This window comes from Drosophila tropicalis, unplaced genomic scaffold, assembly GCF_018151085.1.
Source record: "Drosophila tropicalis isolate 14030-0801.00 unplaced genomic scaffold, ASM1815108v1 contig_443, whole genome shotgun sequence".
Taxonomy (NCBI): domain Eukaryota; kingdom Metazoa; phylum Arthropoda; class Insecta; order Diptera; family Drosophilidae; genus Drosophila; species Drosophila tropicalis.
In genome coordinates, this window is record NW_027172907.1 from 4,329,724 (window position 1) to 4,342,291 (window position 12,568).

The 12,568-nt window shown below is 35.1% G+C and overlaps 1 protein-coding gene across 3 annotated transcripts in view; it reads left to right on the top strand.

Annotated features, from left to right (window-relative positions):
• mub (poly(rC)-binding protein mub) overlaps positions 1-12,568 on the top strand; it is a 38,196-nt gene that overhangs the window by 15,691 nt on the left and 9,937 nt on the right. For 2 of the 3 annotated variants that reach the window (XM_068286574.1, XM_068286575.1), the window contains exons 7-8: positions 6,268-6,352; positions 6,464-6,746. In XM_068286574.1, coding sequence (XP_068142675.1) covers positions 6,268-6,352; positions 6,464-6,746 — 368 coding nt within the window. Of the gene's footprint in view, positions 1-2,461; positions 2,603-6,267; positions 6,353-6,463; positions 6,747-12,568 lie in introns of all 3 variants that reach the window. The other variant, XM_068286573.1, reaches the window with a different exon arrangement.

Below are 12,568 nucleotides of genomic sequence, written 5' to 3' on the forward strand. Positions count from 1 at the left end.
CTTCGAAGGCGAGGCGAGTGAGTGATGTGATGTGAAGAATATGAAGGAGGAGATGGAGGATGAGAAGGAGAAGGGGAGAAAGAAAAGGAGAGAATGTGGAGAGAAGAATGAAAAGCAGGAGACATGGGATTGATGATGAGAATAACATGCCAAATATATACAAATTTTTACTATCTCTCTCTCTCTCTCCCTCGCTCTGCCTCACTCTCATTTAATTTCCTGACATTTCTCTCTCCAAAATCTCGATCTTGCTCATTCTCACCTAGTGTCTCTCCATCACTCTCTCCCTCTCTCATTCTAAGGGCTCGCTGGCAGCGTGCGTGGAGAAGTATGTTCAAAATACTACACCAGTCTCACTCACCCTCTCTCTCTCTCTCTCTCTCTCTGTGTCTCTCTCTCCGCCTACGTCTCCGCCAATCTCTCTCTCTCTCTCTTTTCCTTCTCCTCCTCCTGATTTCAACAACCACAATCCACAATCAAAATATACTAAAAAAACCTTCAAGTGCGCCAGTCAAAAACGAAAGCAATTTAAACCAATTGTCTCTTATTTTTATATAATCGAATTATATACCCGATAAAACATACATACATATATAGATGAGAAAGGAAAAACCCTACCCACAACAAAATATTTATCACCAAATCCTGCGTATGTTTTTTTTATTCTTGGTATTCCTACCATATACCTTCTCTATAACAACTATAGACATATATCCATGTATATCCATAATCTTTTTCATTATTTTGATTCGTTTTTTGTTGCTGTCTGTAGTAAAGTAAAAGCCATTTTTTAGATGAGAACGAATAAAACAGACATAACAACAACAACATACTATTTAAAAATCGTCCTGCCCGAGCCCTTACATCACTTTAAAAACCTATAGATATATACTACATACATACATACATATAAATATATATATGATATGTAGCAAAAATGTCTATCTTAAAATTACAAAAAATTTTAATTGAGCTCCCAACGAACAAACAAACAAATAGTCAACCTACCAACCAATCAACAATAAGAGCCACCCTCGCGTCCAGATATTGCCAACAAACAACAGCAACAACAAGGAAAAGTTTTTCATTTTTCTTTACTTTTTTTTTTTTTTTTTGAAAAATCTAATAAAAAGTTTTGTTGTTGTTGTTGTTGCCGTCGTCGTTGTCACATCAAATTCAATTAATGTCGCAAAAAATGTCGCAAATAAATCAAAAATTTAGTTTTACAATCACCATCCATTTTACTATCTCTCTCACTCGCTCTCTCTCCCCTGTCTATCTCCATTTATGTCTCAAACCAACAAAAAAAAAAAAAAACCTTTCCACATTCGTTTTGGTCCTTGGTTTTCATGGGTGTTGGCTACTTTTTTTTTATTCTTTATTTATCTTTTGCCAATCCATTAGAAAATGCCTCCATGAGCTTTGGCTGAGTCTTTTAGGCACAGTTAATAATTAAAATATATATTATTGTGCCATTTTGAGATGACGATTAGTCCATCTTTCATTTCATTGGAATCCTTAAGATCTTTGGTACACTATTTTCCTCTCTTGAGCCCATTAAGAAAAAGTTGGCTTTCTTTCATTTCTTTTTGTTGATCTTCCTCCACAGTTCTCACTTCTCCCCCCGTTTTGTCCCACTGCCAGCCACGATCATCTGATTTACGAGTATATTATGTAGCCCAGTTTTTTTTTTTCTCTCTCCATGGTGTTTGTTCTACCTCGCCCCGCCCTGTCACCAGCCGAAGTTTGCCCGAATACCAATATTTTTGACGCTCTCTACGAATCCGCCCAGCTAAACTACTCCCTCCATTTCTCTCTCTCTCTTTCTCTTTCTCTCTGTTTCTCTGTCTGTCTTAATATATACATATATATTTTGTTTTCTTAGCTGTTTGCTCCTTTTCTCCACTTCATCTTCTACTACTTTGCGCCACCCACTCTCCTTGCCCTCTCCATCTCTTGCTCTGCCTTTATGTCTTATATCCTGCGAATATCGTTTATTAATTATATATATTTAGAAAATCTGTGAATTATTGTTTTGACCTCTCCTAGATATCCTCCTCATTCCAATCTTGCTCTCTCTCTCTTTTTCTCTCCCCATCTTTCTGTATCTCTCTCCATTATGTTCGAAAGCCTCTCTCCGACTTGATAAGCTTTTTTTTATCTTTCCATAGCATAACAAAAATATATATTAATAATAATAAAACAAAAAGAAAATTAAACAAAATTTTCAAAAAAAACAATAAAAAGTATTTAAACAAATTGGAAGAGATATTTATGTTTGGTAAACAATTTTTGTTCTTCTGCTCTCTTTTTTTTTCTTCTTTGGCCATAATTCTGACACACACCAACACACACACACACATACATACACACACCAACACACACCATTATACAAACACAATTGCAATACGTTTAAATCTTAAAAAAAAAAAAAAAAAAAAAATATTACCAATCATATTAGACCTGCCCAGTATTTCCACTGGCCTTGGCTACCGGTGGCCTACATGCTGGTATTTCAGGCCTTACGGATCCTTTATTAAAGGGGGCACATTTACCAGGAGCGGTGCCAGCACATCACCATCACCTACAGCAAATGCCCGATGTGAGTTTTTGGTTCGAAAAAAAGGAAAAAAATAAATAAAAAATAAATAAATTTATATAAAAAAAAAAAAAAAAAAAAGAAACCCCAAACCCATAATCGATGAGAGAAAGAAAAGCAATTGTCGGATTTTGCTATAATTCTCTGGTTTTATTTTCCAACCTCCTCATTCCCCTACCCCATCACCACTGCCCACCGCCCACTGTTTCACCCAAGAATCTCTTTCAACCCGCTCTCAATCGATTCACATGATCCGCAACATGACCGAAAACCGAAACCGTTTCCCGAAAGTAAAAGAATTTTGAAATGTTTTGTAGAAGCATGGTTATTTGGCATGTTTGCTCCCCTTACCCTCCGCCCTTCTTTCATTTCCAACCTCTCCACCGCCCTTACGCCCTGTTCTCCACCGCCACCCGTATTGTTAGCTCTAGTTGTAATTGTTTCGCTCCCCGTAGTTGGTTAAATTCCCTGCTCTCTCTTTCTCTCTCTCTCTACCCCCCCTTTCACCTTTAGTTTTGTTACAGTTCTTATACATTTCTTCATCCTTTGTGTGTGTGTGTGTTCTCCTGCTGCTGTTGCTGCTGCTGTTGTTTGTTGTGTGTCCTTTTGTGTATGTGTGTGTATATCGTTTACCCATGTTATTTCACAGTAGTGTTCACATTTCTAGTTATATATTCCTTTTTTTTTTTTTAGTGCTATGAAACTTTCCTCTTACCTGTCCATACACACACACACACACACGTTTTATTCCCACCCACCGCCCACCAGAGTTGCCACCTTTTTACTACCTTTGGCATTTCTTTTACGATCCCCCATTGGTGTCTGTGTGTGTGTGCGTGTGTTTGTGTTTCTGTGTTGGTCGCAACTGTTGGCCACATTTCAATAACATTAACAGTCCTTGTAACCACAATTTCCCCCCTGCTCACATTCTCTACCCCCTAAAGACCATACAAAGTTGTTGATTTTTTAGTTAAACCTACTTTCCTCCTCCTCACGCTCTCTCTCTGTCTCTGCCTCACTCTGACTCTGTGTGTGTGTGTGTGTTTGTGTTGTGTGGGGGAATACTAAAAATCAGGCAACTTGGGGACCTCCAAAAGCCATCAAATGCATTTTTTTTTCCTTTTCTTATTATCGTTACCATTGCCCTCTGTCGCCGCCGCTTATCTCTTTCTTTCTTTCATTCTTTACTTCCCTGTATCTCTCTCTCTCTATATATATGTACATATATAGTTCTGTCTCCATATTTCCAGTGTTACTTGTTTCCTCTTTGTGTTGGCTAGTTAAAGTTTTTGTAATTTGTTTGTAGTTTTTGCAAATTGTTTCAAGTTCTTACTATGCCGCCCTTTCCTGCTCTGCCTCCGCCCCTGCCCTGCCCTGCCTTGTTTTATGACAATTTTTACAATATTAATCCATACCTGCTACTCCTATGACTTTTTGCCCCTTTTCCCCACATTCTCTTTATTGTGCAGTGTCTTTTTATTTGGTTTGGTTTGGTTCTTTTTTTACTTTTTAACTTAAAATATTACCAAATCGCATGTTTCATTCGTGTTTTGTTTCGTTTTATTTGGTTTGATTTAAAATTCGCATATTTTCGCATTTGATAAATATTTCAGTTTCATACACAGACACATACACAGAGATACAGATACAACTACACACAAATTCATACCCTTGGCCTCCTTCCCCTTAGCCGCATTCTCTTGTCCTGCTGCTCTTCATTGCTTATATACATACATACATACAAACATACATGTATATGTATATGATTTATAACAGATTTTACCCTATTGCATTTGTTGTGTGTCCCCCAACCCCCACCCCATTACCACCCCTTACCCTAACCAGGCACACGCACACATACCACACACGTTTTTTTTGTTTTGCAATTTTATGTATTTATTCAAAATTTATTTTGCAAGTGTTGCCTTTGATTTGATTAATTTATAAAACGCGCGTGTGTGTATGTGTATGTGTGTGCATTGCGTTCTCTAGTACGTCCTTTTCTTTTTCATTTACTCTGTTTGCTGCTTGTCCTATGTACATACATATGTATATATATGGCAAATATTATACACAAACTTTGAAAACTATATAAATGTATATACATATGTATATCTGTATAGTCATAGGCAAGGATACAAACAGCAACTGTCTATATGTGTGCGTATCTGCATGTGTGTGTGTGTGTTTGTGTAATTTGCTGTAGGTGTCATTGGTGAAAAAAAGGAATAAAAAGAAGGAGAAGTTGAGGAGGATGAAAGTGCAGGTGACGGCAGGCGAGAAGGCCAAATTCAATTGAAAACTTTGTTTTTTATATTAAAAATCAGGTCTATATGAAAGAACATAGCTAAACAGGAATCTTTTGACCAGAAAAATAACAAATAAACAAAGGAGCTGCAAAGAGAATACCAAAGCAAAATGGACGAAAGGAAACTTGTTTGGCGGGTGGACTTTTCTCTTAATAATTATTTCACCTAGAGGTTGAGTAAGAGATCGCATTTCCCTTAAAAATAATGACTGCAAATGTGAAATTCAAGTTCGTTCAATAAGTAAGCTTGCAAAAGATCGAGATCAAGAATCCCCTTTGGGGTATGCAATAGTTTTTTGTTTAAAAGATCAAAATGTTTGGATAGTTAAAACACTTTCGAATGGAAGCAAATGAATGTTCTATGTGTGTACATATGTATATCTCTCTTTTTCCCCTCTCTCTCTCTCTATCTTTATCTGTCTATCTAGATGTCTGTGTCTGTCTTCCTTTTCGTCATAAAATGTGGGAGGACCTCTTCTATACGTTTTGGTCTTTTATTCTTGTATTATGTCTGTCTGTCCGTTTCGTATATCTTCCTTGCTCTCTTATCCCCTTTTATCTTTTCTTGGCTTCGCCACTCTTATAAATGTTGTCAACCTAGTGAAACAACAATCAGTTAACATTTGCCAAACACGCACACAGACACACACACACATACACGCAATACACACTTACATACACAAAAGCTGTACATATTTGTTGTATGTAAAGGAAAGATATATATGCATTATATATCGTCTTATATTTATTTATCTATTCTTCTGCTTTGTTGCGTTATATATTTTGGAATTCATCTTGATTTGCATTTCATTCGCTGTTTCTTATTAGTTTGTTGCTTTTTTTCTGTACATCTTTTCATTCGTTTCTCTTTTTTGTCTGTTTTCGTTGTGTTTTGTTATTCTCCTCTAACCAGAACCAGAAGCAGTTCCAAAACTAACTATTATCAACCAACCAAGAACATACCAAAGAATATTATTATATATGCCTACACTATATACCTATAACGATATATATATACATACATATATATATAATGTATATTTGATTAATCAGAGTACCCATTAATAACATGATACCATATATATATATACATATATATATATATATATATATGTATATGTCCATACCACCTTTCTCTCTATCTATATCAAACTATCAATCTCTCTCTTTCTCTTTCTTTCTATCTACATATATGAATACATTAAAATACATTTAAATAGTACAAATATATATATATATATAACATGATTAAGTTGACTAATTCCATTTTCTTTTTCCCTTCCCTTTCATAAAAACACACCAATACCACACACACACACACACACACAAACGAACACACTTTCACATGGGCGCAAAACAGGTTGCCAAGAATCCTTTGGCCAGTTTGGCTGCTTTGGGTCTAGCTGGAATGAATCCCGCCAGCACTGGTGGCATCAATCACACAGGTAAGTTATCCATCCCCTACTCTCATCACTTTTCGCCCACACCCAACTGGGACCCACTTCCTCTTTCTCTCTCACTAAAATATCCTTAATCCCATCTCTTCATATGTGTAGGCTCTAATCCAGCAGCATTGGCTGCCCTGGCCGGATCTCAATTGCGTACAGCAAACGCGAATCGTGCCCAGCAACAGCAGCACGAGATGACCGTGTCGAATGATCTAATTGGCTGCATCATTGGCAAGGGTGGCACCAAGATTGCAGAAATACGCCAAATCTCCGGGGCCATGATAAGGATCTCCAATTGTGAGGAGCGTGAGGGCGGCAATACTGATCGTACCATAACCATTAGTGGTAATCCGGATTCGGTGGCATTGGCTCAATACTTAATCAATATGAGGTAAGTGCTGGGTGATGAGAGTGTTGTCTCTTTCACCTCTGTCTATTGTCTCTGTCTTTCTATTGCTCTATACTATATGTATTTTCATGATTAATTCGTTAAAAATATAACATTTTGTCGAATTGAAATGACATCTACAAACCAAAAAAAAAAAAAAGAAAGAAAAATACAAAAAAAAAAAAAAAGAAATAAGAAGGTCTAAGGAGGGGAGGGAGGTGGTCGCGCGCGGTCTCCTCTCAGTAGTCTGTGGCGGCGGCGGCGCGTTCAAAAAATAATGAAATAAAAACATCATGTAACAACGGTTTTGGGGTTAGGTTAAGATCTCAACAACAACAACAACATCAACAAGAACAACACCAACAAATCAAATCTAGTCTATAAGTCGTAAGCCCAACCTTATTAGAAACAAAAAACACAACAACTGCAATTCGGCGAAAATAAACAATAAATTATCCATAGTTTTTTTTGCCCACAACTTCACACAAACACAAACACACACACCAACACACACAAAACTTTTTCTTTCACTTAGCGCTTAACTCTCTCTATCTCTCTCTCTCTCTCTGAATCTCTTATTTATGTATATAAAATATATATAATTAGCATCTAAGATCAGCAGCGGCCAAAAAGGATCAAAGGATCGAACCAAAAATATATATCGAGCAAGAAGCAGGCGGCGCATATTGCTCCTCTAACTGTTACTCTGCTACCAATTAGTTCTACAACAACTACAATTTAGTTAGTACTTATCTTACCTACTACTTTTAACTACCACTACTTTGTACTTACAACAACAAGAACCACAACAGAAGCGCCACAAAGAACGCACACAACAACAACAACAACAACTATGGATTAAATCTATCTAATTGGTATCATCTTCTAAAAGCACAAAAAACAAAAATAAATCAATTGAAAAGAAAACCAACCAAGAGACAGCCAGCCGAGCCAGTTGCTCTTTGTCGCTCACTGTTTCTATCTCAATTTTGAAATCTGCAGTTCAACTCCAAACCAAATCCAACTAAAATCCAATCAACCCAACAAGACTCTACAACAAATTATCCCACCCACTCTTTTCGGTCCATCTCTTCATCCCAGAAAAAAAAAAAAAAAAAAAACACCACAACAACCGCCCACCAAAAGCTTTCTTATCCTATCACCCAAAAAAAAAAAAAAAAAAAAAAAAAAAAAAAAAATTGAACGCCCCACCAAAACCAAAACCAAAAAAAAACTCAAAACTCTCCGTAAACTCCGTACCACCGTTCCGTTTCCTCCACACAAAAAAACCTCCTTAACCTTTTTAAATAACACCAAAAAAAAAAAAAATAAAAAAAGTAATAATATCAACTCAATTCCGCAAAATCAAAAAACCAAAAACAAAAAAAAAAAAAAAATATTTTTGAAAAACTTACCATTACCTCACAACAATATCCCAAAAATTTGTTCCTCTTTTTTCTTTCTTTCTTTCTCTCTCTTTCTATCTACCCACCAATCCCAACGAAAAAAAAAAAAAAAAAAAACGAAAAAAAAACATCAACAACAACAACAATCCCGAATACCCCACCTCCTCTTTCACAGTGTTGAGCTGCAGAAGGCCAATCTTCAAGAGCAGGCGGCTCAGGCAGCCCAACAGCAACAAAATGGCGGGGCAACGGCCATTGATGGAACCGGAGCTGGAGCCGGAACCGGAACAAATGGCACCACAGCCGGTGGCGCCTCGGGCAACTGCCTCACAGTGACTCTAAGTGGAGGCAGCGGCGGTGGTAATGGAAGTAATAGCAGCAGCAACAGCAGCACCGCCAGTAGCAATGGCAGCTACACCAATGGCAGCAGTACCACCAACAGCAACAACAACAACACAACAGGATCTGGTAATGGCACAGGTGGCACAGCACCAGCCGCAGGCAATGCCACCAACGCCACCACAAATGGCACCACCTCCGCGTCATCTGCAACCTCCGCTTCGGCCGCCGCAGCGGCCGCCTCTGCGATCAATCCAGCGACAGCTGCGGCATTGGCAGCCAGCCCATTGGCATCGGCCCTTCAGTTGCTAACCAAACCGGGTGCATTGAGTGCCCTATCCAATTTGAGTGCTCTAGACTTGCTCAGTCTGACCACATTGGGTAACAATAATGGGGGGCAATACACCCGGCGGACCGCCGGTACAGACAACCGGTGTAAATCGTGCCAAGGGCCATTATGCCACTTCACGTTTCCGTCAGCATCAGACCGAAACTCTTGGTGAATCGGAGAAGCCGCGTAATAAATTTAATCCCTACTAGGATTAGGCCCACTCATCTGAAAAGCCCCTCACAGGCAGCAGTTAGGCGAATAGAAGCCTGAAAGTATACTATGATGAATAAGACGAGAGAAACAGAGCAAAAGTAGTATGAAGAAAATAACGCAAAAAACAAAAACAAGATTTTCTTTGCTTAGGAGAGCGAGAGTGGGCGAGCGAGCGAGAGAGTGAGTGAGTGAGAGCGAAACAGAAAGATAGTTTCTAATCTCTCGGATCATGAGAATAAGAATTAGTGTTGCGACAGCTTTAGAGTTTAGATTCTTGAAGAAATAGATATAGATTTAGAAAAAAAAAGGCACCCCAAAAAATGAAAAGAAAGTCGAGATTGGAAAAAAATCTAAGGAAAATCAGATGAAAAACAAAAAAGAAATGAAGAAAGATGAGTGCAAAAAAATTGTATAAATAATTCGCGTATTCTTACATGGTAATCCAAAAATTTGTATTCGAAACATTTTCAAGACAGTTTTTTACAAATATACGATTATACATACGATATATATATATTATATATATGTATAATATATAGCGCATAGTGCAGAACATACATCAGTATCGATCGAAAGTTGTAGTAGTTTTCTCTATATTATATAGACTTAAGCAATATTTAATTAAACAACAACAAAAATTAATTCGGTTGTTAGTTTTTTTTTTTTTTTTTTTTTTATATATAAATTGGATTAGCCAAGAATTTTGTAGGGCAGCTCTATATAGATAATATATATATATATATATATATATATGTATAATCAAGCACTTGAACAATATTATTGTGTGTATCGAATATGTATATATAGATACATAGATATATATATATATAAATATATGTAGAGAAGGAGAGAAAAAGGGAAATCCAAAATAGCAGCAAATAAATTTTTTGACCAAGTGACCAACTAAAACTGGCAGCAGTAAGAAAGGATAAGCCGACCCCCCTTCCCCATACCCGTATATACCCCCCCTCTTACCTTTCATGCAAAAACAAGAAAACGAGAAAAAAAAAAGAATACATTGATAAACTTTTATCTACAATAATTATAGAATTTGCCAAATTTTTCAATACGCATCCAGTTTAGAACAGTTTTTTGAAGTATATATATATATATATATAGATACATACATAGTCAAGTAATCTAGAAAAAGAGAGAGAGAGAGCGAGATAGTAAGTCGAATATTAATGAGAATGAAGAATTAACAAGTTTATAGAATGTATACACACATACTATATATAACCCCTTCCTTTCCTCCCCTAGTATTTACTCATTTACAATCTAATCTTTCCATCTTATATATTCACCTCTCATTGTATCATAGAGTATATACATTTATATATATTTATATATATCCATTAATCAATCGATCGATTCGATCCTCTCTCCAATTCAATATTTATGCACATTCAACATAAAAGTGTATTTTTTATCCTCCTCTTCTCCTACTCCTCCTCATACTCCTCTACAACTCTCCTATACACTCCTAATTGTAATATTAGAATTTAGTTGTTAGTTTTGCGAAAAATCAAGAAAAAGCCATTCGTCAAGAAAAGTTTCTGTAAGAAGCTTAACTAAATGAAAAAAAAAAAACACATTAATAATAAATAATAATAATAATAATAATAATAATACTGAAATAAATCCCCATGCATTGTACACTCTTCTTGTCCCTTTCCCACAAGATATGTCTATATGCATCTCTGTAATCCAAATGAAATGTAATGGAAAAAAAGCAAAATCAATCCCAGTGTGTACAATGACCATTTATGGACCAATTCGCTCTAATTGACGCAATCGACGCAATGAGCGTAAAAATTACTTACCATATATATGTATATTATATACTACATGTATTTGAATAATCACCAACTGAAGCCAATTGAAGGCAGAAGGTTATAGAAGAAACAGCCACAAAAAAAAAAAAAAGGAAACAAAAAAAAAAAAAAAAAGTGAAAAATATGAAAGCAAAAGTTATTAATGTATTAGACTTGAAGTCTCTAATTCTTTGATTGTCGTCTAAGTCGATATTCATTCTACATTTACATACACACACACACACACACACATTTCTATTATATACTAAACACATATACACATACATTTACAAATATATTATATTAATAATAACAATATATACATACATATACATACATATATAAATTAACTATTATTTTTATCGGAAAATTATAAATATATATACGATTGTAAATTTTGTTATACAACTCAATTATTATCATTATTATTATACTTATTATTATTATTATTATACTTATTATTATTATTATACTTATTATTATTATTATGATTATTATTATGATTATTATTTTTTAATATATTAAATTGTAAACCAAATTCTATTTTTGAATTGGTCGAAATCAACATCATATATATAAATATACATATATATAATGTTTTTAAAAGTATTTGGAAATTCTCATAATTTCTTTCTCTTTCCTATTTATTCTTTTTCCCTATCCCCACACACACTCTTACATCACACACACACACACACACACACACACACACACACACACACTTATACACTCTTTTATGCTAATTCTCTATCCCATACAAAAAACACACATTAAGTTTTAAGCGGGCTTACGATTTTATAACCAAAACTCTATATAAAAACAAAAAAGTATATATAATTATGCGAAATCTAATTACTTATATATTATATATGCCACAATTATACAAAATGTAGTTGATCTCTTCAAATGATGAAGCGAAAAGAGACGTGAAAGAAAAACAAAAGAAAAAAAGAAGCAAAAACAAGATCAATGTAATAATTAATTCTTATATATACATACCTAGGGACACACACACACACACACACACACACACACTCACACACATATACTTACATACAATAATATACATACTTATATAGGAAAAGCTTTACCTGTAGCCTCGATTCTAACTACGAATACGATTATATATATATATATATACATATATATGTAAATGAACAACAAAAACATAACAGTAGTGGCAGCAACAACAACACAGAAAAACAGAGAAAAAAAACAACCAAGCAAGCAAAACATAATTTATAATGAAACAATGATTGGAATAATAAAAGTAAAACAACAAAATCCCTTTCGCGTTTTGTTATAAACTAAATAACTTTATCTCAAGATACATTCTTCATGTACAAAACACTGGTGGAGGAGAAACCTTCAAATCTTTAGGGATATGGGATGGCTCCCAAAGATATGCAATAGTTAGTGAAACATCTTGTTTTTTGTGGTACCTAAAACATGATCTTTATTGCAAGCATTGCTTATAAATTATCAGAATTTTCCATTGCATGCTTCAAGGGATAAATTTTCCATCCCAAGGAGTTTGTCTTATACCATATTCTGGGATTAGAGACACAATTCATATTTGGTTATAGTCGGTTCAGTAATCTAATCAAAATATATATAAAACTTTATATATGCAAAAATATCGAATATATTTTCTAAAGAAATAACAATAAGAGAAAAAAAGGATCAATCTGAGTTCATTTATTGATCTATGATCCTTTAATG